At 40.4% G+C, this 27,280-nt stretch overlaps 1 protein-coding gene across 4 annotated transcripts in view; it reads left to right on the top strand.

Annotated features, from left to right (window-relative positions):
• sptbn4b (spectrin, beta, non-erythrocytic 4b) overlaps window positions 1-27,280 on the top strand; it is a 111,636-nt gene that overhangs the window by 63,799 nt on the left and 20,557 nt on the right. For all 4 annotated transcript variants that reach the window (XM_026191934.2, XM_026191932.2, XM_026191933.2 and 1 more), the window contains exon 26: window positions 23,061-23,324. In XM_026191934.2, the coding sequence (XP_026047719.2) occupies window positions 23,061-23,324 (264 nt within the window). The remainder of the gene's footprint in view (window positions 1-23,060; window positions 23,325-27,280) is intronic.

Genomic DNA, 27,280 nt, shown 5'->3' with positions numbered 1-27,280 from the left:
TTTACTGTTCACTGAATCATTTTGGCTTTGTGTGTGTGTGTGTGTGTGTGTGTGTCTTGTATTAGCTGGTGATATATCTCTGTTTTAAAAACACCCGTTAAAGGATTTTGCAGAAGGTTCAGATGCATTAGAATCATTTTGAAGATTAAAAATGACCCTCAATGCCATATTTGTTGTAAACTGATTCATGCATTAGTCCTTGTATTAAACACTCAAGTACAAAACTTACTTAATCAAAGCGTAACGAAGCCTGTGGCAAGGGCAGAAAGTATTACAGAGGGGTTTTTAAATAGGCAGGGGAGCGCCGCAGCCCTCTGTGCTGCTCGCTGTCCTGATACGATCTGTTTCGTATTAAGGAGATTTATACAGCACATCAGCCTCTCGTCTAAAGCTGCGGATGTAATTGGGTTAGCCAGTGTTTCCCAGGCTGCATGTCAAGGTTGCACATGTTTGACTTTGAGCGGTTGTGTTAAGGGCTCTGATTGCCTGCAGTGACATAAATCTGGATGCACTGGTCAGTAGAGCTGTAGTCCATGCATCATTTAGCAGTCGCTATCGCATCACTGTGTTTAGTGGCTCCTTGTGACTGCTTTGTGTGCTTCTGTGAGTAAAGAAGGTGATACTTCAAGACATATGTTTATCCTGGAATATGCTGTAATACCACAGAAAGCTTTCAGTTTAATCGCACTATGTTGTTCTTATGTTTTTTGTTTTTATTATTATTACCAATAAACTTGATAAATTAAAAATAATATGAGTAACTGACATGACTTTTTTTGTTTATCGGCCAACATGGAATCTCTCTGGTCATCTCTGATAAAAAGCCAGAGAGATTATCGTCTGTGTAAAATATGTTTATGATACTCATGCACAATTTGTGGTTCTGCATTGGTGCCTGCTTGCATTGGGCTTGTGCGAACTCAATAAACACAGAGGCTACGGGGACATGCTCCATGCAATCCCTCAAAAAGAGATGATGACACTCTGCATACGATGAGTGCTGAATAGTTGAAAAGTTGGTTTGCAAAGTGCCACAATAGTCCAGCAGCGGACACTTTTCTTTGTTATGACACTTTTGTTTTTGCAGCTTATGTTGACCACAGACTTTTTTCTTATTTTAACCTTTATTTAATCAGAAAGTGAAACCCTTGAAATAAGGAATATCTTTGGTCAGCGTTAACCTAGTGTGTTATTAAATGCCAAGGTAAAACCATCTCTGACACATATTTTTCCCCATACTTTTGAAGATTAAACGAAGAAATTCAAATGCCACACAGAATAACTCTGCCTGGTCTGGAACAAGGATCTGCTCGCTGTCAGGCAGTGGTGCTAACCGCTGAGCTGCTGTGTTTAAACACTATGTAAAAAACAAAACAAAACAGTGACTTTGAGACAAAGAAATCACTCATGCAAAATGCTAATTTCGGGTTGTTGTGCCCGGAAATTATCATTTTAATCCATTATGGTCGATATTGCGATGAAGTTGATACTCTTCTGATCTACCGAGGCTTATTAACACCATCAGGGCAAGTATATGGTTGCGTTCGGCGCTTGCCAGTAGAAAATTAGATATTGTATGTGATGGCCCTGCAGAATGACAGCCAAAAGAAATTTGACAGGACACATGGACATCGATGGACCCATATGGGCTGTTGTAGAAAATGAAACATGCAACTGTTTAGTAAGCAGGCTGCAGTTATATCTGATGGACTGTATGGTATAAACAAATCCTGGCAGTGCATCTGCTCTGAGGAAATACAGAGAGATACAGTATTTCTAGTGAAGCGACAACATTGACACTACATTTATTATCATCAGTCTGAGCTCTTATGCTGATAACTGAAACCTGAAAAAGGCTATGCCGAGTGTATTGTGGTTCAGTCATATCACATCACAATGAAGGGGCACCACTGACCATGGCATAGTGGCTCAATCCTCTGCAGTGTCATACTGGGCAGGGCTAAACGTGAACGCCCCTGCAGGAAGCAGAGGGAACTGAATCAAGGCACAACACTCATATTTGTGCACATACTGTACTGTAAAGCATAAATTCTTGATATGTTGGGGCGAGAACAGAAATGATTAAGTATCTGTTTAAAGACAGTTAAGTGGCAACTAGTCTTATAACTGTCCAACAAAAATGCAAATTATTTGAAATTTCCACCTGATGAAATATGAGAAATTGTAGCTCTGCCTTATCTTACTGAATAGTGAGTAGGATTTCAGGATCTACCCGCATCTCATCCTGTGACAGCTGGAATAGCCTCCAGCTCCCCTGTGACCCTAAAGTGGATAAGCAAAAGTAGATGGATGGATGGGCTCTAATAAAAGTAACTGACTGTCAAAATAAAAATCGCCAATTGCGGGTGAAATAACACCAGCGACATGAAGTAGGAAGGGCCGGAGATAAACTTTTATAAATTTTCAGGCGAGCACTTGAAGCGACCACCAATGAAAGGACAGAATACCATGGATTGACATATGACCTAGTTGTAAATACATTATATTGTTACCTAGGCAACCAGGCCCTGGAATGTCCAGAAGCAACCAATAGTCAGCCTCAAAGCATTTACGCAGCGTTAGGGATGAGTAGTATTTGCACAACCATAAAGGTCACCGTTCAAAAACAAAATGCTGTTGCTGTCATGTGACTTTCATGTTTCATGTGGGCGATCGTGGCTCAAGAGTTGGTAGCTCGTCTTGTAATCGGAAGGTTGCCGGTTCGAGCCCCGGCTTGGACAGTCTCGGTCGTTGTGTCCTTGGGCGAGACACTTGGGCGAGACACTTCACCCGTTGCCTACTGGTGGTGGTCAGAGGGCCCGGTGGCGCCAGTGTCCGGCAGCCTCGCCTCTGTCAGTGCACCCCAGGGTGGCTGTGGCTACAATGTAGCTTGCCATCACCAGTGTGTGAATCGGTGGATGACTGAACGTGTAAAGCGCTTTGGGGTCCTTAGGGACTAGTAAAGCGCTATACAAATACAGGCCATTTACCATTTTACATTATGTCTGTGTCCTCGTCCAATCAGCTCGATGTAAGATAGCGGATGATGGCTGGTAACGTAGGCAGCTGCACATATTTCTGTCCTTCAAGCTGCTCATTTTGTCTGATTACTTTCTTCTCCTACAGTGGGAACTGTGAGGTTGGTATATGCTAATACACATGAGCCAGGTTGCAGAGTCCTAACATATCATAACACGGGCTGCTTCACTGTTGAGGGTGCAGCACTGCATGTTCTGACCACAGAGCTCTTTCTGTTGCACATTTAGGGGTCACATGCATTTAGGGAACATGCTCTGAGGGTAGATTTAGGTTACTGCACAATGCTTACAGATGGAGAAGGAGATGATGAAGAGACAGATGAGAAACAGAGAGTTTCTGAATTGTTTGATAATAAGCAAAAGTGGTGAATTGAGACCATGTTTCTGCCCCAGTCACTCACCTTTTAGAGTTGATATCACATATTAAACCAGGGTCCTCGAGGAAAAAAACTAATGGAGCGTATTTTTGTTAGTGTTTGTAACGCAATCTGGGATAAATAATCAGTGTAAATAATGATTAGACAAAAAATACACTGTGACTACACTGGAAAACAATTTAAAGGTAGCTTATGTTGCTGTTGTTAAGACACACCACATATGCTACCACTTTGATGTATAAAAGCGTCCACTGCAGTTTTAACGCCCACAAGCTGAAGTATCAGAATAATGCTAAGTGCATTTCTTTGCTTTCATCTTCAGAGGAAAATATGTAGTCCGGCTGTCAGTAATGAACAATAACAGCCTACATGTTTGGTTTTATTTTTGCAGATTTAAAAATACACACAAAAGTGACATGTAAGGACAAATAATACACGACACCGGGAGACACAAAACAACCTAGAGAGCTACAGACTCTCGCAGCATCTCCTCTCTTTGAATTTTACAAATTAGATTTTCTCTATCCAAATGATAGATATACTAAAAAAAAGATAATATATGCTAAAACAGGACCAACAGGACAGCATGCAACTAAATTAAAAGTGTGGCGAGACATCTGTGAAGCCTGTTCACACTGCAGGATGAGCCTCTTTCCTCTCCTCTCCAGTCCTTTCCAGCATGTCCAATGGTTAATCTGGCAGTTTCTCATTAGCGGGACGGTTAAGAGTGTAAAATAGAAATAGAAATATAATGAATTCAACTTTGAGCATGCTGGAAAAAATATAATATAATAATATGAATGAATTCTTTTCTGTATTTTTGCCATTAACAGCCAGCATGTGTTCCTGCTTTTTGTTTTTAACCCATCTTTAATCCAGTGCGAGCATATAAGAGTAGTTTACCTGAAGTGTTTCGAAACACAGCGCTGTTGAAATGTGTGACCTATATATATAAGAAGTGCTTGCAAAACACTGCAGTGAACAGACCGTAGACATTTGCTGTGTTTCTGTACTTCTTAAATTTTGCTGTGTGAAACATTTCATTGGCTCATCGTCACTTCTTTGCTTCTTCAAAGAGGTGTTTACGTGTCAGAAATGTTAGTTTAGGTCGGATAGTGATGTGTAATGCCAACGTGATCAGCACTAGTATCCCAAGTCTTGCTCTTCAGGAGCAGACTGTAGTCACACCAGGATGTCTAGCTTTTGGCAGATAGACAGGGTTTAGCTTCTGAAGTCATATGTGGCAGCCATGTTCACCCCACAAGACTTCTCAGCGGCTGTTGCTTAGCAACTTGCATTTTTTTAAGATAATATTCAGTATTTGGCTTTGTTTTTTTTAAATGGCAGTGCTGATAAGGATTTGTACTCACTCCTGACAAGTGTTAGAAATAAAAATATTGTTTTAGAGGCATCCCGGGCTAATCTTTATCAGTCATGCCATCTAACTGGTACAATTTATTAGTGCTGTTGTATGTCATCACCTTCACTTTATACCCTCAGCTCAGTTACCGTCAAAGCAATGCAAAATAGCCTCCCAGAAAGGTTTTATTCTCTCTTTGTATAAAAAGGTCTAGAGAATAATAACATTTGCAAGAAATTTTTAAAACAATTTAAACAGACAAAGAAGTAGACGCATAGAAGGATACGCTGAAAGCTTAGGAAAGACGAGCTATAATGCCGTGAAGCTTTTCGTGCTCCAGCTCGTTGTAGTACTTCCTGTCCAAACAGTCTGTAGGTTGTGTCCTCATTGTGTCTCTGTGTGGGGTCCTCTGAGACTCTGCAGCTTATTTTTGCACTTATTTTATGCACCCCTTTTTTGTCATAGAGAACTGAAGTACAGTGTCCTTTTTTTTTTTTTTTTTTTAAGTTGCTTCCATCTGTGGAGCCGTGTGTGTCTGTATTTCAGTTGGCACAGTTAACATGGGATTGAAATGCTGCCCAAAACGTGTTATCTGACCTGTGCACCTTAAATGCCGCAGAGAGTCTTTGGTAGTTCTACATCACGTGTTTCAAATTGACATGCCTCTATAAAGCAGGTTAAAGCCAAGTTTCCAGCTCTTTTTCCTTTTTTTATTCCTACTGCTACCATCAGGGTCAAAGCATGCCATGACACATGTTCTATGATGGTGCAAGAACCTCTTTTAGCATTTAAAAGCTTCAGCTGGGCTGCACCAAAGAAGCACAGTGCCAGTTTTCTGACTGAAAGAACACACACAGTATATGAATATGTGCTTGTAATAGAAGCAGTATTCAATTCAGTTCAATTCATTTTGTTTATTTGTTTATTTATTTTTCTCTGTTGGTCTCTTTTTTTCTCTGTTGTTGTTGTTGTTGTTATATTTTAACATGTTCAAATTATGAACATGAGTGCCCACTCCGATTAGGGACGAGTTCCTGCCCCAAGTGGAGGAGTTTAAGTATCTTGGGGTCTTGTGATGGGAGAAGGGAGCGGGAGATCGACAGACGGATTGGTGCAGCGGCTGCAGTGATGCGGACGCTGTATCGGTCTGTTGTGGTGAAGAGAGCGCTGAGTGTAAAGGCAAAGCTCTCAATTTACCGGTCGCTCTACGCCCCTACCCTCACCTATGGCCACGAGCTGTGGGTAGTGACCGAAAGAAAGAGATCGCGAATACAAGCGACGGAAATGGGCTTCCTCCGAAGGGTGGCTGGCCTCTCCCTTAGAGATAGGGCGGGGTTCAGAGTAGAGCCGCTGCTCCTCCACATCGAAAGGAGCCAGTTGAGGTGGTTCGGGCATCTGACAAGGATGGGCGAGGTTTTCCGGGCATGTCCCACCGGGGCAGACCCAGGACACGCTGGAGAGATTATATCTCTTGGCTGGCCTGGGAACACCTTGGTGTTCCCCCGGATAAGCTGGAGGAGGTGGCTGGGGAGAGGGAGGTCTGAGCTTCTCTGCTTGGGCTGCTGCCCCCGCGACCCAGCCCCGGATAAGCGGAAGAAAATGGATGGATGGATGGATGTTCAAAATAAACGTACAAATAACAAATAAATAAATAAATACATTCATATAGCACCAAATTACAACAATAGTCACCTCAAGGAACATTTTATTTAAAGTTGAAGACACTACACTATTACAGAGAAAATCCTAACAATCAAATGACCCCTGAGCAAGCATTTAGTGACAGTGGGAAGAACAAACTCCCTTTGAACAGGAAGAAACCTCCGGCAAAACCATGCTCAGGCAGGGCCTGACAGTGAGGGGAGGGGGGCATGCTGTGGAAGAGAGCCAGAGAAAAAATGTGCATCATGGGAATCCCCCAGGATCCAGGGTCACCCGATCCAGCAGTAACTATATGCTTTATCGAAAAGAAAAGTTTGAAGCCTAATCTTAAAAGTAGAGAGGGTGTTTGGCCTGAAAGCTGAAGGCGCTGCCTCCCATTCTACTTTTAAATATTACGTGAACCACAATTAAACTAGCATCTGAGAGCAAACTACTCTGCTGGGTCCTTAAGATAAGATGCGGTCTGATTATTCAAAACCTTTTATGGGAGAACACAGAATTTTGATTTATTTGATATTTCAGGGGGAGATGTTATCAGGACGTGCTCAGACCTCAGACAGCTCCCTGAAAGTGAACAGTTTGCCCTTAAAATATAAATATATTGATTTTCCATCAGCTGCCTTGATCTGAGTGTCCACGCAGTTTAAACATGGATTTACACTGTAATCATTTGATTGGCTGATTAGATGCTCCTTCATCAAGTCTGAATTGATCATTTGTGCTGCTGATAGATTGCATTGGTCATTAGTGAAATGAATTGGCTGAGTCTGTGTTTATAAATTAACTTATTGTTAGAAGCTCACCAATCCCATCCTCTTTTTTTCTTTTTTGCTAATTTGCTGCACTTAGACAGTAAATCTAGGCCTAAAAAAGCCCCGAAAAGACTTTTAAAAATAAACTCTATGAGTCAAACGATGTTTACTCAGCTCTGTGTGTCTTTTAGCAACACACCCACAATGCATTTCAGTTTAGAAGTGTTTTTAACCACTAAACCGTGCGATTATATCTTTGTAAAACTCAGGACTTGACTGTGTGTGTGTGAAAAGACCTCGATGAAGACTAAAGTATCGATCTTCCTTCAGTTTGGATGTGCGACTGGGTGACGTGGGATAACCCAGCAGATCATCACGAAGCACTGTGTGCCTCGTCAGCTTGCTGTGACGTCAAGCCGCCAGCAGCAACTGGAGCAATGCGTCCCCTCTTTCCTGTACTGGCGACGGTTGCCAAGCAACTGCTGCCCAGTCCCCTCTTACTTCTCCCCATCTTCCCTCCTCTCCTCGTAGAGCTCATGTGTGAAGGTCATCCCTCCATCCCTCCCCTTCTCACTCACTCTGGGTGCTTTACGTTCTGCTAATTCTGCTTCCTCGTGTCTGCCTTTGCGGCTTTGTGACCTGGAAAATCGATTGAGGTCCACCATCATTTAGGATGCTTAAATCCTTTTAAAATGTTGGATAAGAGATGAAGAGCACAGAGTGAGGAAACAAATTCATCCCATGTAAAGTAATTCACAACACCCATCTGATATGAATCAGATTAAGGATGAGTGATGTGATCAGAGCGGACAGTAAAAAGGAACCACCTGCACCTCTGCTGTTAGTAGGAGATCCCGAAACAGAAACCCAGAAAACAGAAGTACAAGTAACACACGGCAACAATGTGACAGGGAGAACGACGCGACTACAAATACACACGAAGCTGATTAGACACACAAACTGATAAAGGTTTAAAAGTGGGAAACCTGACACAGGTGGAACAAGAATAAGAGGCCACACGAGTCATGCAAGGGAGGGAAAAATCACAAAATGAAACTGGACGAGGAAACATGGAAGACACACCAGAAGGACATGAATACAAGAAACATGAGAGAGAATGATAATAAAAATCAAAAACATAGATCAGGAACTTGACAGATAATCAGTGTTATTTACTCCACCTGTCTGTAGTTTTAATGCCACAGCTCACTGTTGTATACATTTCTACAGTTGTGGTTATTATTGTTAGCTGTTTAAACAGTAGTAAAAGGGCACCGAACTATCTGTCACAAGTGATTTTATTCTGGTTATATCATTTATACTCTGATTTAACTTTCAAAAATAAACAAAGGGAGGATTGAAGTGCTCGTGGGCAGCTGCTTTTCAGTCCGACAGGTATCATCTGGCTGGTTAACACATGATGCAATTACTGTTTTCAGGTGGAGTGAGATTTAAAGTTTATTTGGCAAAAATCTGACCTTCCAAGTATTATTTAGAGTTTGTCTTTTGCCAGAATCCCCAAATATAAACTTAAAATATGACTTCTTCTGAAGAAAAAATGCATTTGTTGTCTTCTTTGGTTATACTTTTGCCAAATGATATTGTTTGTTGCCATGACTCCTCGGTATGTCCATAGTCAGTGTAGAAGCATCAGTAATCAGATGCCAGACATTTGCGTTTAAACAATCATCTTTTCTCATTTCTAAACATTTGACAGGTGGCATCTCCTCAAAATGACTCAGGAGAGAGAAAGACGTCCTAATTCTTAATCACACTGACTCCATTCTTGCGTCTCCTCTTCCTCCATCTTTCTGTCAATGTCAGAAAATCTGAGACGACTGAGATGGACGAGCCATTATAGCCATAGGTAAAGCTCCCTCTCGCTCAGTCTCAGTGTAAGACACAAAGGTCTTGGTGTACTGGCATTCAGCTTGCTGCAATAGATGTTAATGTAGTGTAGTATAGAGGTCCAAATCTAATAAGCTGAGGTTTGCAGTGTTCTGAATGTATAATGTAGTGTCTAATCAATAGCCGTACTGTAGCTGCAGGATGACTGGGCTTCCTGATGACAGGCCGGATAAACAAATCTAAATATGTGTGGCTTATAATCTCTGTAGTGAAGTTTGTGAATGGATGGCCTGAGTGACAATTAAAAGTCAAAACTTGAAGACAAAAGGGGTGTACTAAACAGAAACAAAGAGCACAGATGTAATAATATGGTTTTGTTGAGCTACTAGTGCAGGTTTCTTCTTTCCGACTGCAAATAAAACCTGCGACTTTCTATTTACAGGGTCAGAATTGATGTAACTGCCATCTGCGCGCTTTAAGACGATGTACTGTTTGTAAAGAGCTGCCGAGTCATTCTGTAATGTCTGTGATGTAGCTTCACTGTGATGGATCCAAAACAGAGGCTGCTCGCTGTTAGTGGAGATTTGGTTCAGTTGCAGCAGATTGTGCTTATCAGTGTGTGCGTGAGCGTGTGGGGGGGGGGATGTGTGAATGCACAGTCAAAATACCCTCTTAACCCACCCAGTTGCTCGCCCAAAACCCACTGGGCTTTTGAATCCTGTCCTCGTCACTTATTATCCTTGACAGTTAATTGGCCTCATTAACTCGTTAAGAATGGCAATCTGAGCGTCTGCTGCTGGAACCAAGTTTCACACACTCTCTACGTTACATCACGGCTGACTGGAGCTGATTGGTTTGTGGTGAATGTACCAAGAGTACAATAGAAATAAAAAATCACTAATCATCCACCATTGCAATAGATTGCAAATACCAGAAAACAAAGAAAAGTCAAATAGTAGCCTGTGTTATATCTCACCCGCAGTTCCGGCTTTGACAGCCTTTGAAGTAAGATCAAAATGTAAAAAAAAATACGTTAGACCATGAAGCAAAACTCTCAAAAGTAAGAATCTCACTATGTCCTGGGTCGACACAGAAAGCACTGTTTTTATATGGTTGGAGAAATAACTAAGTGTGGTTTTAACTACACTTCAGACTTGCTCTGCAGCTGTAATATTGCATAACCTGAGCAATTTTAGTAACGTTTTTGCACTATATGCACACTGTACCCTGTTTTTCTCTTAGAGTGCATATTTTTATTCTCTTCTGTCATTTCATTTATATCTCTTTATTTCATTGTATAGAAAAGTTGCATATTGAATCTCATTCTTAACTGTACACTGATAAAGTTTTTTTTTAAACTGTGGAATAGATGACAGGACAAAATGTGCGCTGAAAATCTCAAAACTAATAACAACAGCAACAAAACATTTGTACATAATTGCATATTTAATGAAAATTATGTGTGAGTTCTATGTGTATGTATGTGAATGTGCATTATGTGGATATTTAAGACATATAATTCAAACAATTACAACAATATAATAGGACCAATATCATCAGTAATTATAATACCACCACCACTAGTGCTGCTACTACTACTAGTAGTAGTGATAACAATAATAGTAATAATAATAAAGAAATTAATGACTCTATAAATATTAATAATGATAAATGGGGGAGGCGGGTTGCAGGTGGGATCTGGGAGAACTATGATCCAAAACTGGACCAAAGCTTCACAAGCACAGGGAGAATATGCAAACTCCACAGAGAAGGGCTCTACACAGTGATAACCACTGAGTCACTGTGATGCCGGTCATGATGCATCCACTGTTTGAAGCATAAAACAGAAATATCAGGAAAATCTATAATCTCCTGTTAAGTAAAACAGGGTTTGTTTTGTGTATTGTGCACTTCTCTCTATGAGTCAAGTTTAATTGTGGCTACAGGATTGAGAAACCACTTTCGATACGCTTGCATGCTTTTTTGGACTCGTGTTTTCTTCTGTGTTTTCACTGTCGTGTTGATGTTAGAAGTGGATAATGACATGCAGTGTATCGAAAGCTTAGACCAAACTGGTCTAAGCACTCAGAATGAGCACTAAAAGACTAAAAGAATACAATGAATAAGAACAGAAGGATGGAAATGTTGTCCATTATCCATTTATATTGTTTTGCCCTCTAGTTAAGGCGGGCTGAATCAGTTTCTTTGGGCTGGAGGCAGGTGGTTGACCCCTGTTCTGTGATTTGTGTTAGATTTCACTTCCTGTGTCTCATTTTCCCAATTAGTGTCAGCAGTCTTCTGACCTGTTTCCTCTCCCATCGTTACCTGGCTTGTGTATAGATATAGATTGACCTGTGTGATTCCTCCTGTTGGGTCTGTGTTTCCACATCCCCGCTAGTTTAGAAACTTATTCTCGTTAACGACAGAAACAAGACGAACATCTTTTACTTGCTAGCAAGGGAGGCACCGGCCGGTGTCTCAGGAAGCACTCTGAATCCTACCGCAAAATGACCCCGACGACGGCCTCCTCTTGCTTTTGGGGAAAACAGTTCACACAATACACACCACAGCAAAAGCACCTCCCTCTGTAAAACCCCCCAATGGTTCTAAGACAAGGCACTGTGTGTGTGTGTATGTATGTGTGTGTGTGTGTGTGTGTGTGTGTGTGTGTGTGTCTCACTGCATGACTTCCTGCTCACGAAAAGGATCATAAAAGTAGGAAGCAACATCACAAGAAACAGATCTTCTAGATAGAATGTATCTGCAATAAAACCTCCCCCAGCACAGAGTGGCTGGGGGAGGTGGTCAGAGACAAAGGAATGTCTTGATCCTATAGATTGAACTCAGACCTTACAAATTTAAGAAACACAATGACAACATTCAACAATTAGACATAATACCTCCTTCCATGTTTCACTGGAGTTTCCTAGTTCTTGGATTGAATTCTCCCGCTCAGCTACCATTGGTGTTTTTGTATGTCTGGGAAGAGTTCAGCATTAAAGGTAAAAGTCCTTAATGTCCTGTATTTGGGTCCGAGTCTTGCCTGCGACACAGTTATATAACCCGGACAGTTATATCAAGAGGTTTTTAGGTTTGAACCTTCCTGTGCAAACTGTCCAAAGACATACTATGTTATGCTCCCCAGGATGTCCAGGGGGTGTGGGGAAGTAACGATAGCATGTTATTGATTAAAAATTGCCTGTTAGGTTTGAATGCTTGAAATGCATAGAATAAAACAATCTGTGTGGCTTCGGTGGCAATCGGTACAGCTTTATAAAAGTTTTATAAACAAATTACCAGCTGTGCAAAAAATACGACTTTGTCTGGCCATTGATGCACCTTTTTACTTTCCTTATAACTGTATGCGAGTGCAAACTGTATACTATATAGAGTTGCATACAGTATACAGTTTGCATTAAGCTCTGACCTGTGGTGCTGCAGTATATAAGAGAATGTGTGCGTGAATGAGGGAGTATGGGCAGGTTTGTGTGTGGGTAAGTGCAGCAAAACATCAATGAGGCCCTCGCACTCAGAGCAAGATGTTAAGCTAAGATGGAGATCTGACAGTATATATTTTTATTCCACCCAATCAATTCCAGTTATATTTAAATGCACCGTTCAGACAATGCTGCACCCATTAAAGCACGCAGAACTGAACTGAACACAGAGAATAATGCTGAGGAAGGTGCTAGACCTGAAAGATAGTATAAGATAGGTGTTTTCATATTATAGAGCCCAGCTGGATAGATGATGTTGACCCTACAATCACTATGTGGAGCTTCTTTTTATTTATTTCTGCAGGGAACCTGTTGTAGGTGTCTTTCTATGTGCTCATTACAGAGCTCCTAAGCCATAGGGTCTGTCTGTCTGCACTATCTGCACTGCAACCCTGATATTCCTAGCCTTCAAAGACAGCTCTGTGTCAACTAGCAGATGGTGTAAACCTAAATCAGCAAAACTGTCCAATTAAGTTTTCAAATATGAAATGTCTGAAAGCAGTAATGCATCAGAATTATTTACATTTTCTGATTAAAATCCTTCTATTGTGGCTCTGAATCTTTGTGTGCATGCCAAAGGTGTTTTCTTGAATGACTTACTCATACTTCATGTTTATACTATAAGCAATAAGTAACAAGAGACAGTCGTTATTCTGCTCTGCAGCCTCTGCAGCAGCACATAAACCTGTTCTCTGTGGTTGGAGCAGCCCTCCAGCTCACATCACATCTCTAAAGCAGAATAAGGGCTCCTGTCAGCTGCTGTAGACCTCCATGGTGGAGCTGGAGTCCACCCGACCACAAGAAAAAAGACCTTGTGGAGAGGTAGCTGAATGACTTCCAAGACCTCCAAAACAGCAGACAGGAAGGATTGAAGCTAGCTAATTTTTAAGTGAGAACAAACATAGCAAACAGAGTCCTGCATGCTGTGTAACTGAAATGGGAAAAAATGCATTTATTTTTAATGTTTCTGTGTTAGACTTTCATCAGGCAAAACGGTTTGAAACAGCGTCCTACTAATTCCTCTCGTCTCCTGTTTATGAAGTGGATGTTTGCAAAGATAAACCTAAAATGCTAACTAGCAAAATACAGGATGTAAGAAACACAGGTAGCTAACCCAAGTTAAGTCTGAGTAAAGTCTTATTAGGTTCATACAATTTAAGTGCCTGCCCAGTCCTGGAGCACTTTTGGCTTTCTAATGCTCTCGAGCCAAAAGGGCACTCAGCAGATGGATGAAGTCCTTCTTTTCCTACAGTCAAAGTGACGCTTTTACAGCAGCACAGAGGAACAAATGGGGGCATTTTTAAGGTAGATGGAAGAACAGCCGTCCTCTTTCTCTGTATTTGTGCATTTTCTGGATGGTATGTGGACATTTGTGCATGTGTGAGTGAGTGCATGTAGTACCCCACAGCAGGCTGCCTTTATCATCAGCTTTTCTTATGAGCAACAGCATGAGTAGTGGAATCATGTGTTGATATGAATAAATGAGTCTGCAATTACAGTTTGGAGGAAAATATACCCTCTGCATAGTGTGCAACCCTACAGAAACCCTGCGACGGTCACGCAGGTCTCCATTTAAGTGCAAGGTGTCAAAAAATCACATGACCAGTGCCTCAGTTTCATATTATATATACCAGCCATCACATTCTTTCCATCACCCCAGGTCGCTGCCATTGGATATTTCTTTTGAAGAAGTAATGTTGATTTGTAGTTGTATCTCCTTGAAGACTGTGGACACGTAGCAAATATTATAAATATGTTTTCAGTCTTTAGACTTCATTGGACCCTGTGTTTGGTTTCTTACCTTATGTCAGAGTTGACCAAGAGTTGACATTAAAACTTCAACCTGGATTGAAGTAAGCAGTTCCATTTGGCTGGACGAGCAGATTTTTTTTACATGTAAATATTGACACGGTAGCTTCAGTGGCCTGAGCGTGACAGACCCACTGACCAACAGAGCGGCAGAGGGGAGGCTCGGGAGCAGATGTCTGCTGTGAAGCGCACACCAGACAGCAGAATGAGGATGATCTGTTGCTGTTAGCATCAGTGCTCCATCAGACTCTCCCTGTCTGTCCTGCACGACTGTACTTCCTGTTTTTCTTCACTTTACATATTCTCTCACATCCTTCTGGGTCTTAGTATTTAAATAATCTTTAATCACATCAACATGGTGCTTTTCATCATCAGTACTTTAACCTCCTAAGACCCGAACTCTTTCATGGCATTTTGATAAATGTAAAAACAAAGAATTATGTGATTTTTTTTTTAAATTTTTTTAATTTTTTTATTTTTTAACCTGATTTTTGTTTCTGAGAAAAATGAGATCCACATATGAGAACTAGAGATGGACCGATCCGATATTACGTATCGGTATCGGTCCGATACTGACCTAAATGACTGGATCGGATATCGGAGAAAAATAAAAAATGTAATCCGATCCATTAAATATCACGAAAGCACCTCACAAAACTTGCAACACGCCGTAACTCACCTCAGAACGTTAGCATGTCGGAGCAGTATGCATCACGTGATAGAGCGGCTGTGGCATGCGGGACCTGTGGTCTGGATAGCATTTGGAGCTTCGCTAGCAATCCGGCATTTCATCTCCGACAAAGTTATCCCCGAGAGAAGTAAAGCAAGTGTGTAAGTCCATCTCTGAATGTTTGTAAAGCATTCCTGCGTTAAGCTTAACGAGCGACTGCCTCTCGCTCTCCGGCTGCTACTTCAATCGTGAAACTGCTTAAATGATCAGCTGATCGGCTTTTCTGTCGCGAGTCCGTCTTTGTTTTTGGCCCACTTTGCACCAGAAAGAGGAAACCAGCGGCTGAACAACAGCAGCACGTTTAAGCTTGATAAGCTGTTGTTAGAATTTATTTAATATTACTTTCTACTCCAGGATCTTTTTCTACGTAGCTGACGCTGGTAACTGTGCAGGGGCGGATCTAGCAAAGTTTAGCCAGGGGGGCCGATAGGGCATTAACAGGGAAAAGGGGGCACAAAGACATACTTTTCTTTCTTATTCTCATTTAAAATGTCTAGCTTTTAATAAATAATTATCTGACACACAAAGTTTTAATTTGATGTAAAATGAATAGAAGTCAATTACTGTATATAGTGACTATTAAGTCTAATATATATACCCTAGTAAGCTATAGTACTTTTTCCTTTGGGAAGGTACCATCTGTGCAGTCTGCAATTTTGTTGAAGAAAGATGTTGAATCTATTTAATATTTCTTGAAAAATAATTGATTTCTGTGCATTTTTTTTCACACTGCATCAAATTAAGGTTGATTACGTCGATTAAGCATCATGAGGTGGCGCGTGAGGGGTGGTTCCCTATTTTTTATTTATTTATTTTTGTTGTTGCTGGGAGTTGGAACCCTATTAGTTAGGTTGCTTAATATTTACGCTAAGTACTCTTTAAAATACCAGAATAGGGAGGATGGTGTAGGTCTAAGTTTATTAGATTGATCAGTATTGCTGAACTATTAAATATTTTTTTTGTACACAGGTATAACAGAATAGCTTTAGTGTAGTTGTTGTTTTAAACTTGAGTATGAACTTGCAGACTTGCAAAATGCAGCAAGATATTTTAAAAAACAGTTTTGTTGATTAAAAAACACTATATCGGATTCACATCGGTATCGGCAGATATCCAAATTTATGATATCGGTATCGGACATAAAAAAGTGGTATCGTGCCATCTCTAATGAGAACATTTCAATACAATAGTGACAGTATAATGTCCTTGTAAGTGGACATCAGGCCCCTGTAGAGCAGAATTTAGTATTTTGGTCTAGACAGCCCAAAATGTGATGTCCACATGTGGACATCCAGGTCCTAGGAGGTTAAAAAAGAGATTTAAAGCAATATTTTTCCTTTTTAAAGTGACTTGTAGTTTGAAATAGAGATGGCACGATACCACTTTTTTATGACCGACACCGATATCATAAATTTGAAATCGGCCAATACTGATATGAATTCAAACTGTTTTTTTAACATCTTGCTGCATTTTGTATAAGTTCAAACTCAAGTTAAAAACAAAACAAAACACTAAAGCTATTCTGTTATACCTGTATGCAAAAAATACACTGCACCCAAAATATTTCATAGTTCAGCAACACTGATCAATCTAATAAACTTAAGCCTACTCCATCCTCCCTATTCTGGTATTTTAAAGAGTAAGCAACCTAACTAATAGGCTTCTAAAACTCCCAGCAAAAAAATAAAAAATAGGGAACCACCCCCCACCCTCCACCTCATGATGCTTAATCGACGTAATCAACTTTAATTTGATGCAGTGTGAAAAAAAAAATGCACAGAAATCAATTCTTTTTCAAGAATAATTAAATAGATTCAACATCTTTCTTCAACAGAATTGCAGACTGCACAGATGGTACCTTCCCAAAGGAAAAAGTACTATAGCTTACTAGGTTATATTAGACTTAACAATTACTATATACAGTAATGGACTTCTATATATTTTACATCAGATTAAAACTTTGGGTGTCAGATAATTATTCATTAAAAGCTCGACATTTTAAATGAGAATAAGAAAGAAAAGTATGTCTTTGTGCCCCCTTTTCCCTGTTCATGCCCTATCGGCCCCCCTGGCTAAACTTTGCTAGATCCGCCCCTGCACAGTTACCAGCCGTCAGCTACGTAGAAAAAGATCCTGGAGTAGAAAGTAATATTAAATAAATTCTAACAACAGCTTATCAAGCTTAAACGTGCTGCTGTTGTTCAGCCGCTGGTTTCCTCTTTCTGGCGCAAAGTGAGCAATAAACGAACAAGAGAGACGGACTCGCGACAGAAAAGCCGATCAGCTGATCATTAATCAGTTTCATGATTGAAGTAGCAGCGGGAGAGGGAGGGGGAGAGAAGAGGTAGTCGCTCCATATTTCGGTTGTTAAGCTTAAAGCTGGAATGCTTTACAAACATTCAGAGATGAACTTACACACTTGCTTCACTTCTCTCTGGGATCACTTTCTCGGAGATGAAATGCCGGATTGGTAGCGAGGCTCAAAATGCTGAACCAGACCACCGACAGGTCTCGCACGCCACAGCCGCTCTATCACCTGATGCACACTGCTCCAACGTGCTACGGTTATGAGCCGAGTTATGCCATGTCGCAAGTTTTGTGAGGTGCTTTTTTGATATTTAATGGATCGGATTACATTTTTTATTTCTCTCCGATATCCAATCCAGTAATTTAGGTCAGTATCGGACCGATACCGATACGTAATATCGGATCGGTCCATCTCTAGTTTGAAATAATTATTTTTACCATATACGTGGATCTCATGGAGCCCCTGTCTTTTTAAAAGCAGTAAACAATTCTTTAGAGCAGTCTGAAGAGTGAGCTTTTGGCTTTGATTGGATTACTTGTATATACACTACCCTCATTATCTGAAACGTATGTATAATAATAGTATCAACATTTGTAATGCTATATACTATATATGATGTAAGCTGGGTTGGTCTCCAGCTGCCCTGCAACCCTAAGCTTTGAAAGCAGTTAAGATTATGGATGAGTAGACATGAAAGAGAAGTGAAATATGTCCATTTAAACACCTTTTTCAGCCTTTTTGTAACAGAGCAGAGGTGGGTGGTGACCTGAAAGAACTGAACAGTACAGGAGGAAAACCAACCGATAGTGTCATTGTATTTTATATTAGTGCCTAATTATCTCCACTTTTTGTTTTCAGTGTGAAAAAGACACACTGTGGGCTGTGGAGGGGAGTTACGTATGAACATCGTGTGGCAGCTTCCAGCACATGGGCAGCTTTGGTCACTGGTGAACTGGCCCTCCCACATGGAGCAGTACCACTGTGTATTTGAGTCTGAAGCCCCACGGCACAATAATAATGTTCCACGTTAAATAATTCATTGTCACGCTCCCTGCTGGCATGTTATATTTGTTAATAATGTTTATGGAGATTGCACTCTCTATGCTAAACATTGACACACCATAATCACTACTGCAAATACTGAAGAAGAGGAAAACGATAAGCAACATATTTCTGACTTTAGTCCTTTCAGAATAAAAATATCCTGACAGTTCTGACTCAGACTGAAGGCAGCTGCTGCGTAACAGATGATTTAACTCGAACTGTGACTGAGGGGTTTTAATCGGCCTTCAGTAATGGAATATTTCCTCAAAAACAACTATTTTATAATTTTATTTACTGAAATAAATTATTATTTTTGATAGCAAGGATGTTCACTTAAAGGGAGAAGTAATAGTTAGCATCAGTGCAACAGTATCCTAACGTGAAGTCTCAATCTCCAAAAAAGGTTAATGCTTTATTTCCTGTTGGCATCTGTAATCTGATCTAATGACAAGACATTATTCAACTGATTTCACAGGCTGAGTATTTCTACAGTGAGTTGACCCATCTTGTAAAGGTACTCCAAGCTCAGTGTACGGGGTGGGGCTCACACAGATTTCCCCGCTTGGCGTGGGATGTCTACAGATGCTGTCTGTATGCGCTGTGGAATACTGTGCTCCTCTCTGAACTGCAGACTCAGTTTACACAGTATGAGTAGTGTGGAGTAGCAGCTCTGAGCTAGTGGGTGAAGCTGCTCGAGCCCACACAAACCCTCCCACTCACCGCAGAGGATGGCACGCACCAGCAGCCGGAGGGACACCACACAAGAATGAACGCTGACGTAACGCACTAGCAGTGGAAAGGATCGGAAAGTGGTCTGTCTGCTTACAATTCCACTTCTCCTTCTTTGTGTTTGTGTGTGTTGATGTAAAAACAGTGCAGGATTGTGTGAAGATATTTGCTTCTTTTTCTTCTCACCTCTCCATTTGTACCCAGATAGTGGCAATTAAGTTAGCAGCTGCAGATATGGTGTGTATACGGCAGATATAGAGTACCATATGCACTACAGTATACTGTCTTCCATCCTCCTTAGTTCTAGAAGGAAGTCTGGCCACTCAGCAACCATCGGGAAATGCCGGGCACTTCTTTGGGCAGTTATTGCTAAGCATGATCTAAAATATACTTTTATATTTTAATGGACAGCTGCACAAACAACCAGTAAATAGTAGAGCATTGAGATAAATCTGATTATTGTTTCATAAATCCAGGCTCATCAATACATTTTACTTTCAAATATCAAACCTAGCTTTGTACTGTTACCTCATCAAAATGTATTTTTCGGTAGATTGTTGGTTTGGGCTGACCTTCAGTGAGTGATGTTTTTATGACCTACTCTCACTCACATTTACACCTCGGTGTTGCCTAGAGGTTCCCGTAACTGCCCTGCTTATCTCGGTGTCTGGACCGGAAGCTGTCTTATCTCATCACTGGGCTCCAGTTTCCAGTCATGATGCAGCTCTGTATGTCTGCAGATTTTATGATAACTCGAGTGAGTGAGACAGGATGTTGTCCTCTGTGGATGATGAGTCACTGCTCAAGGATACTTTAGCATCCTGGTGAAAATTCGAGGCAGTCTGAAAAGTACCACCCACCAAGAACCAAATGGTGGAAAACTGAACCTTTTCTTCAGAAAAATAGGTCAGACAACTCAAAAAAATATTTTTAAAAAATGTCCGTCCTTTCAGTTTCTGTTGCACAGTAAAATCAAATCTAAAATAAAGTTTTGCACATTTTCACATCTTTACGATTAACCCTTTTTACTTATTCTTTAAATTCAAACTGGACATGAACCTTACAGGCTATGGTTGTCTCATATTTTGCCCTCCAACAGGTGCGGTTTTCACCCATGTTTGTGGTCCTCGGAGGAACCTGAAAGGACTTTAGATATAATCTGAGAATAGACGCATTTTGATGTCAACTTTTGGTTTTGGACTGTGCATTTCGAAGCTTCAACATTAGCAATTTAGCCACTGCATGTTAATTTTTTATGCAGGATTTACCATATATTGTTCATCAAAGTTATCTGCTAATGTTAGCAAGCTGCATCCAACACACATATGCACATATCAGCTAATTCGTGACCAGTGTTGGTCAAGTTACTTGAAAAAAGTAATCAGTAACTAATTACTGATTACTTTCCCAAAAAAGTAATCCCGTTACTTTACTGATTACTTATTTTCAAAAGTAATTAATTACTTAGTTACTTAGTTACTTTTTAAAAACACGATTTACAACCTGAAGAGGTGATAAAGCGATAGATCTTTCAGCCCAATTCTACTTTTTCTGCATAATCCATCATACAAAATGTAATCAAATGGAAAAGTCTCTTTTTTTAAACTTGTTTTATTAGTTTTAATCTTTTAACTTTATGCATCAAGCAAAAATGTAATTATATGCAACATTCTCTGACTTGAATAAATTAGTTTAACATTTAAACCTATTTTCTACACATTCCAGCACATAAAATAAAATATTTTTTGTGTTTACACTCAGTCTTTCAAATAGATGCAAGTAAAACGCAGCAGAAAATAAATAAAGTCAAAGACTAGCGGTCCTGTTGCTCTATTTTCACCTGTAAAGCAGGACTGTGGTAGGCGGAGGTTTACCCTGGTGCAGGTGTGCCGCGGTCAGTTGAAGAATCCACGAGTTTCTCTGTGAGTTTCCCATTACGTCATAGCGCACTCGGTGCTTGCTTGGAAGTTTAGGGGTTTTTTTCGCTGTAAAAAGAAGTTTTCTTCCCACGCACAACGGACGCTGCCCATCTCTGTTCGTGACTAAAGCAAGAGCTTTGTGGATGGTCTGTGTCACACAGCAAGCCATAGTTTTAGTCAGATAAAGCGTAATCTTTAATGTAACTAAAAGGATACAAATGAATAAGTTATAAAAGTATTCACCCCCTGTATATTTGTTATTACGTTGTTATAAAGAGGGAGATTATCCATAGCGGTCAGAGGAGTTTTTGTAGCAGGCTTCAGTCCGTAACTTTTGACCAAGGAACTGAGATGCAAAGAGAAGCACAGTCATCCACAGTAATCCACACATTACCAAGTATTGTTTATTTTATTTTGTTGAGAAAGACAAGTTGGCAAGCTACGAGTGCCAGTTTGTTGTTTTTCAAAGTTAAGCTGGAATTTTAATTCCAGTGTATATCAAATAATTTAAAGTCCGTGTTCCTAAAATGGACTTTGGAAGTTTGGCCCACAGTTAATTCCTTAGATTTTTAATGCTTTTCTATGTTTGTTTATAGGAAATCCTTTGTTCTTTGTTCATATTGGGGGATGTTTTTAGGTCCCTTTCTTTCTAATAAACACACAAACCAGCACCTCATGTTCACCTGCTCCCAGACTTTTTTCATTTCGCCTCCTCAGTGAAATCCCTCCCCCATCTAATTGATATTCATACAGAGTGTGTGTGTGTGTGTGTGTGTGTGTGTGTGTGTGTGTGTGTGTGTGTGTGTGTGTGTGTGTGTGTGTAATGGTTCTGAATGGGATGAGGTACAAAAGGGGCAGAAATATGAAAAGGCGAGAGAGATGGGGGAAGGGACGTGTGGGGTAATTTATGAGGTATTTTAGTAGGAGGAGGTTTTACACACACACACACACACACACACACACACACACACAACATTTCCACAGAATCAATATTCAAACACAGGAAGACTTGTAAATGCGATGAAGCACATTTATAAATTTATACCTGCTTCATTTTTTATATGTTTTGTATTTTATATATTATTTTTTACACGTTATTACGTCACATCTCCATGTAATGATTATGATTATTATTTTTTCTTTTTTACTAGTATTTTCTCAATTTATTGTGCAGTCTCTAAATGTCTGTCCAAAGCTTCCAAAAATGACTTATAAAACCCAGAAACAGCTAGAAATGTATGAAATTAAGAGTTAAGACGCTAAAGAGTGTGATATTTCTATTAAAAATATTTAAAATTGTTACTATTTAATTTTCTGGTGGTTGAATACTAAATTGGTATACTAATGACTTTTTCATTTTCAATGCTTTAGGTTCATAGTTTCGTTTATTTATGTACAACGTCATTGATATCCTACACTGCACAGATTTTCAACCACGCTTTTATTGTGAAAAGTGGATTAGAGATCAATAATTATTTTTATTACAAATAGAGAAATCGACCCCACTTTCATAAAGCTATTTTAATGTCCGCTTGACATAAACTTTTAGATTTATGAGTGCAATCTCCATAAACATTTTAGATTTTTGCTTAAATAAAATTTGCATAGCGGTGCAGACCAAGTGATCTGCATGAAAACGATATATTCTCAGAGATTTTACGTTTATGTTGGTACTCCCCAGGTGCTAATTAGAGATGTCGATTCACTGATTGATGTGTTAATTAAACTACATAATGGCCTTATTATCATAATAGGTTGTGTGTTTTTAATGCCTTTGTGATTATGAAGTGTCATTTTGTAGCTTAATTGCCTTTTGTTTTCAGTAGTAAATGTTCTATTTGCACATTTGCCTCTGATCTACGTGTACTCTGGGCTAATTATACATTTTCGGTATGTTAATGAATAATCCTTTCGCATTAAGACATAAAAGGTCTTAATTTTCTCCCCCGTCTCCCTCTGTGTTCCCCCTCATTTCCTGTCCATCCAGGAGGGCCAGCAACTGATCCAGGAGAAGCCGGAGCTCAGCCCGGTGGTGCGGAAGAAGCTGGAGGAGATCAGGGAGTGCTGGCAGGATCTGGAGAGCACCACTCAGGCAAAAGCCCGCCAGCTTTTTGAAGCCAACAAGGCCGACCTGCTGGTGCAGAGTTACGAAAGCCTCGACCAGAGACTGGGCCAGCTCGAGGGTCAACTGGCCTACGTCGACCAGGGACAGGACCTCACCACCGTCAACAAGCAGCTTAAAAAACTGCATGTACGTAACATTCAAGTGGTTTTTGGCACATTGCTGCAGCCATTTCACCCACAGATGCGTTCCTCTAACCTCTGAAGTGGCTTAAGTTATGATTTCTTTGTACAAAGATGCTTTTTCTGTTTCATCTGTCAGGTAGTGAGTTCTTGGTTTCCAGAGTTTAGACTTTTATTGAATTTTAACCTGATAATAATAAATATTTAACTGTAAATGAACTGAAAATCAAATTAACTGAGGTTTATCCTTATATAACTGTATTCTTGGGTGGATTTTTTGGGGAGTTTTGGGGTTTTTTCTTAGTTTTTCCGTAGTTTTAGCCCAGTTTTGCCCTAAACTGTTAACGTAATTCTGCATCTTTGCTTCCTTGCATGTTGAACCATCTCAGAGTGAATCACTGTTTACGTTATTGTCGCTACACAGAGATGGCCTCAGCTCATTAATATTCAAACAAAACCTCATGTTTGAAAATGACTAACAGCAACATTTCTCGCTGCGCCTGCACAGCTTTCTGTTTGCTTTCCATCTCATTTTAGCAAAGTCAGCTTCTCATAAGTTCGCGCCAGCATTAATCTTTAATTTGCGCTGATGGTTTTTGGACACAACGTAAGCCGTCAGTGTTCGTGCAAACCAGGTGAGCTTTAACACAAGTCTCATCCCAAGATCATTTTACAAATACAGACGGTGACAAGTTTTTAATATTTTCACATATAGTTGCCAGTATCATGCTGATTGTTCTGCCTGGTTAAAGGCTGATTGTTTGTGACTTATTGGACTCAATCTGTGTTTGTCGCGTATTTGGTTATTTTGTTATAATTTATTTATGGCACACACTAGCATTAAGGTCATAATTAATCTTCATTTATCTTAATTTTAAACACTAGACATCTGGTTCATGTATAATTCTATCAGAGTGAGAGATAAGCCCTCTGTAGTGGGAAAACTGATGTTTTATTGAGTAAAAATAGTAATCTGTGCTTATTCATAAACATGGCATCTGTGAGTGGATGCAGCTAGTGCTTATTTATTTGTAAGCACAATATACTCTAACTTTAGTAAGTTTCAATGTTCAGTTGACCCCTGTTACGTTTATTAGTACTAGTATCACTGTAGCTGTTTACTCCAGGTATTTTTAAATATTTGAAGAACGGTGTAGCACATCTTTTTCATAAGGCAAGTCAGAAAGGCAAACAGATCCAGTGTTGCAGCAGACGTCCACACACGGTTTACCATGAAGAAAGTGAAATTACTCTGGTCATGTGTTGCTGTGTGAGAAGTGAGTTGCAGGACAGAGAAACTAGCCTCAAAGCATCAGCTTTTAATGCTGTTGATGCAAAAGCTAAAGTCCAGAAGAATCCAAAATAAAGAGCAGGCTTTAAATGTCCAGAAAACATTAGAATTTCAGGAATATTAGAAGTTCAGGAACATGGAACAAGGGTACAGATCTCTTAATCGGAGCTGACTCTGGTCTTCTCACCATTCTCGTCCTTTTAGATCTGAGCTCAGCCTTTGACACCATCTCTCACTCTGTCCTTCTAAGCAGACTTTCCTCTCTCGGCATCTCTGACACACCCCTCGCCTGGTTTCAATCATATCTCCTCGACCGTTCCCAGTTTATTCAACTAAGATCATTCCGCTCTCGTCTATTCCCCGTCACCTCTGGTGTACCCCAAGGCTCAGTTTTAGGCCCTCTTCTCTTTATAATATACATCCTCCCTCTAGGTACCATCTTCCGCAAATTAGATCTTCAGTTTCACTGTTTTGCTGATGACACCCAGTTATATCTCTCTTGCAAACCTGATTCCTCCCTCCCACCTTCTTCCCTTACAGAATGTCTATCCGAGTTAAAATCCTGGTTTACCTCTAATTTTCTAAAGCTCAATGAGGATAAAACTGAGATCCTCCTTATTGGCACCAAATCCAACCTTTTGAAGGCAAACCATTTCTCACTCACCATCGATAACTCCACAGTTCTCCCTTCTCCTCAGGTTAAGAGCCTTGGTGTCATCCTAGACAGTTCACTTTCTTATAAATCACACATCAATAACCTCACCCGTTCTGCCTACTTCCATCTATGTAACATTAACAGATTACGTTCTTCTCTTTCCACCCAGTCTACGTCCATTCTTGCCCACAGTCTTGTTACCTCCCGTATTGACTACTGCAATTCTCTTCTGCATGGTCTCCCCCAAAAATCCCTCCATAAGCTTCAACTGGTTCAGAACTCTGCTGCTCGCATTATCACCAGAACCCCCTCCTACCAGCACATCACCCCTGTTCTTCAGGAACTTCACTGGCTCCCTGTGAAATTCTGGATAATTTTCAAACTTCTTCTGCTCACCTTCAAGGCCCTTCATAACCTCGCTCCTTCTTACCTTTCTGACCTGTTAACCACCACTTGTTCTGCCCGTTCACTTCGTTCTTCTTCTTCTGTCCAGCTTACTGTACCTTCCTTCCGCCTCACCACCATGGGAAGCAGAGCTTTCAGCTGCTCTGCTCCCAGGTTGTGGAATTCTCTGCCCCCTGAAATAAGAAATATTGGTTCTCTCCCCCAGTTTAAATCCCAACTCAAAACTCATCTGTTCAAATCTGCATATTCACTGTGAATCCACTGTTTGTTCATTTTATCTTGTGCTTTATTTTATTGTTCTTATTCTGCCATTGTTTTACTAAGTGTTTTATCCTATTGTAAAGTGTCCTTGGGTGACTTGAAAGGTGCTCATAAATAAAATTTATTATTATTATTATTATTATTATTACAGCAATGAGGGACCACTCGACAAAGCACAAGAGGAGACTCAAACAGTACACAGTACATAATACAATACATAGAATACAATACAATACACTGAAGGGCGATTTGGCCAGAGTGGAGACACCTGTGTGGAGTGGAGACACACCATCATAATCAGTATTTATTGGAGCTTAATACTGGGAACAAGAGACGTGAGACTACCAAAATAAAACAGGTTGAGCACAGGCATGACACAGGGCAAAGCTGTACGCAAAAAATAAACAACCTAAGCATCGCCACGAGGATCATTAATAATAAACAAAACCCAAGAAACCAAAACGCTTGGTCAATGAACCAGGACCCAGGTGATATTTGGAACATCGCAAATAAATAGATTTGTGCAAGTCAGACAGTTTACGGGTCTCTGTTACAGCACTGGACTCATTTTTATTCACATTTGTGGACTGGTCGATAGATCTAGTAAAAAAAAAATGCCTGTTGCATGCATGACAGTTTGCATAGAGAACAAATTGCTGAACGTTCATCAGATCAAGGTTAAAGCTTTGCATGTGTCCTCCTTTATCTTACACTGGGCCTGGGTGAAGCGCCTCTGTTCATCTAGTCACTGAAGAAAAACTGTTGTAGCTCCTTTCCCCTCCCTTTAGGATAGGAACTGCAAATGGGGTCAGCAACCTGTTAACCATATTAGAGATATTCCCTCATACAAAACCAAGAGTGAAAGAAAACTGAGTGTTTAGAAAAGTCTGGAGCCTGAGCTTCTTAAATAGCTGGGTTACTAGTTTGATGAATATGCATTTCTTTCTTTTTTTGGTCTGTCACCTCAATAAAAGAATCCAAATTTGGGCACACTTGCATTACATCTGCCAGTCAACGTGTGATCTTGGGATGTAACTCGCAATTTGCCCTCCAGCCGTGGTGGTTTGGGCAAGGCGGGAACTCGTTTATACAGCAGGTTCGACCCGGGCTGACGCACAGATTCATCCATTCATTGCTTCATCATTTCACCAGACATCTCTCGCTCTCCTCTCCCACAGCATGCCGCTTACAGCTTCCTTTAACAGGCCGCCATTAGCACTGCTTTACCACATCATCATAACTCCACTACCCAGCATCCATCCTGGCAAGGGGTACAGTAACCTTCACTACACTTCATGTCTGTTAACCACCTGTTCTTGTGCTGTTTTGGGTTATCCTCAGTCTCATCTTA

Source organism: Astatotilapia calliptera, chromosome 14 (genome assembly GCF_964374335.1).
Source record: "Astatotilapia calliptera chromosome 14, fAstCal68.1, whole genome shotgun sequence".
In the NCBI taxonomy this organism is placed as follows: Eukaryota; Metazoa; Chordata; class Actinopteri; order Cichliformes; family Cichlidae; genus Astatotilapia; species Astatotilapia calliptera.
Note: the sequence above shows the minus strand (reverse complement) of the source record. Positions and strands in the feature narration are given on the sequence as shown.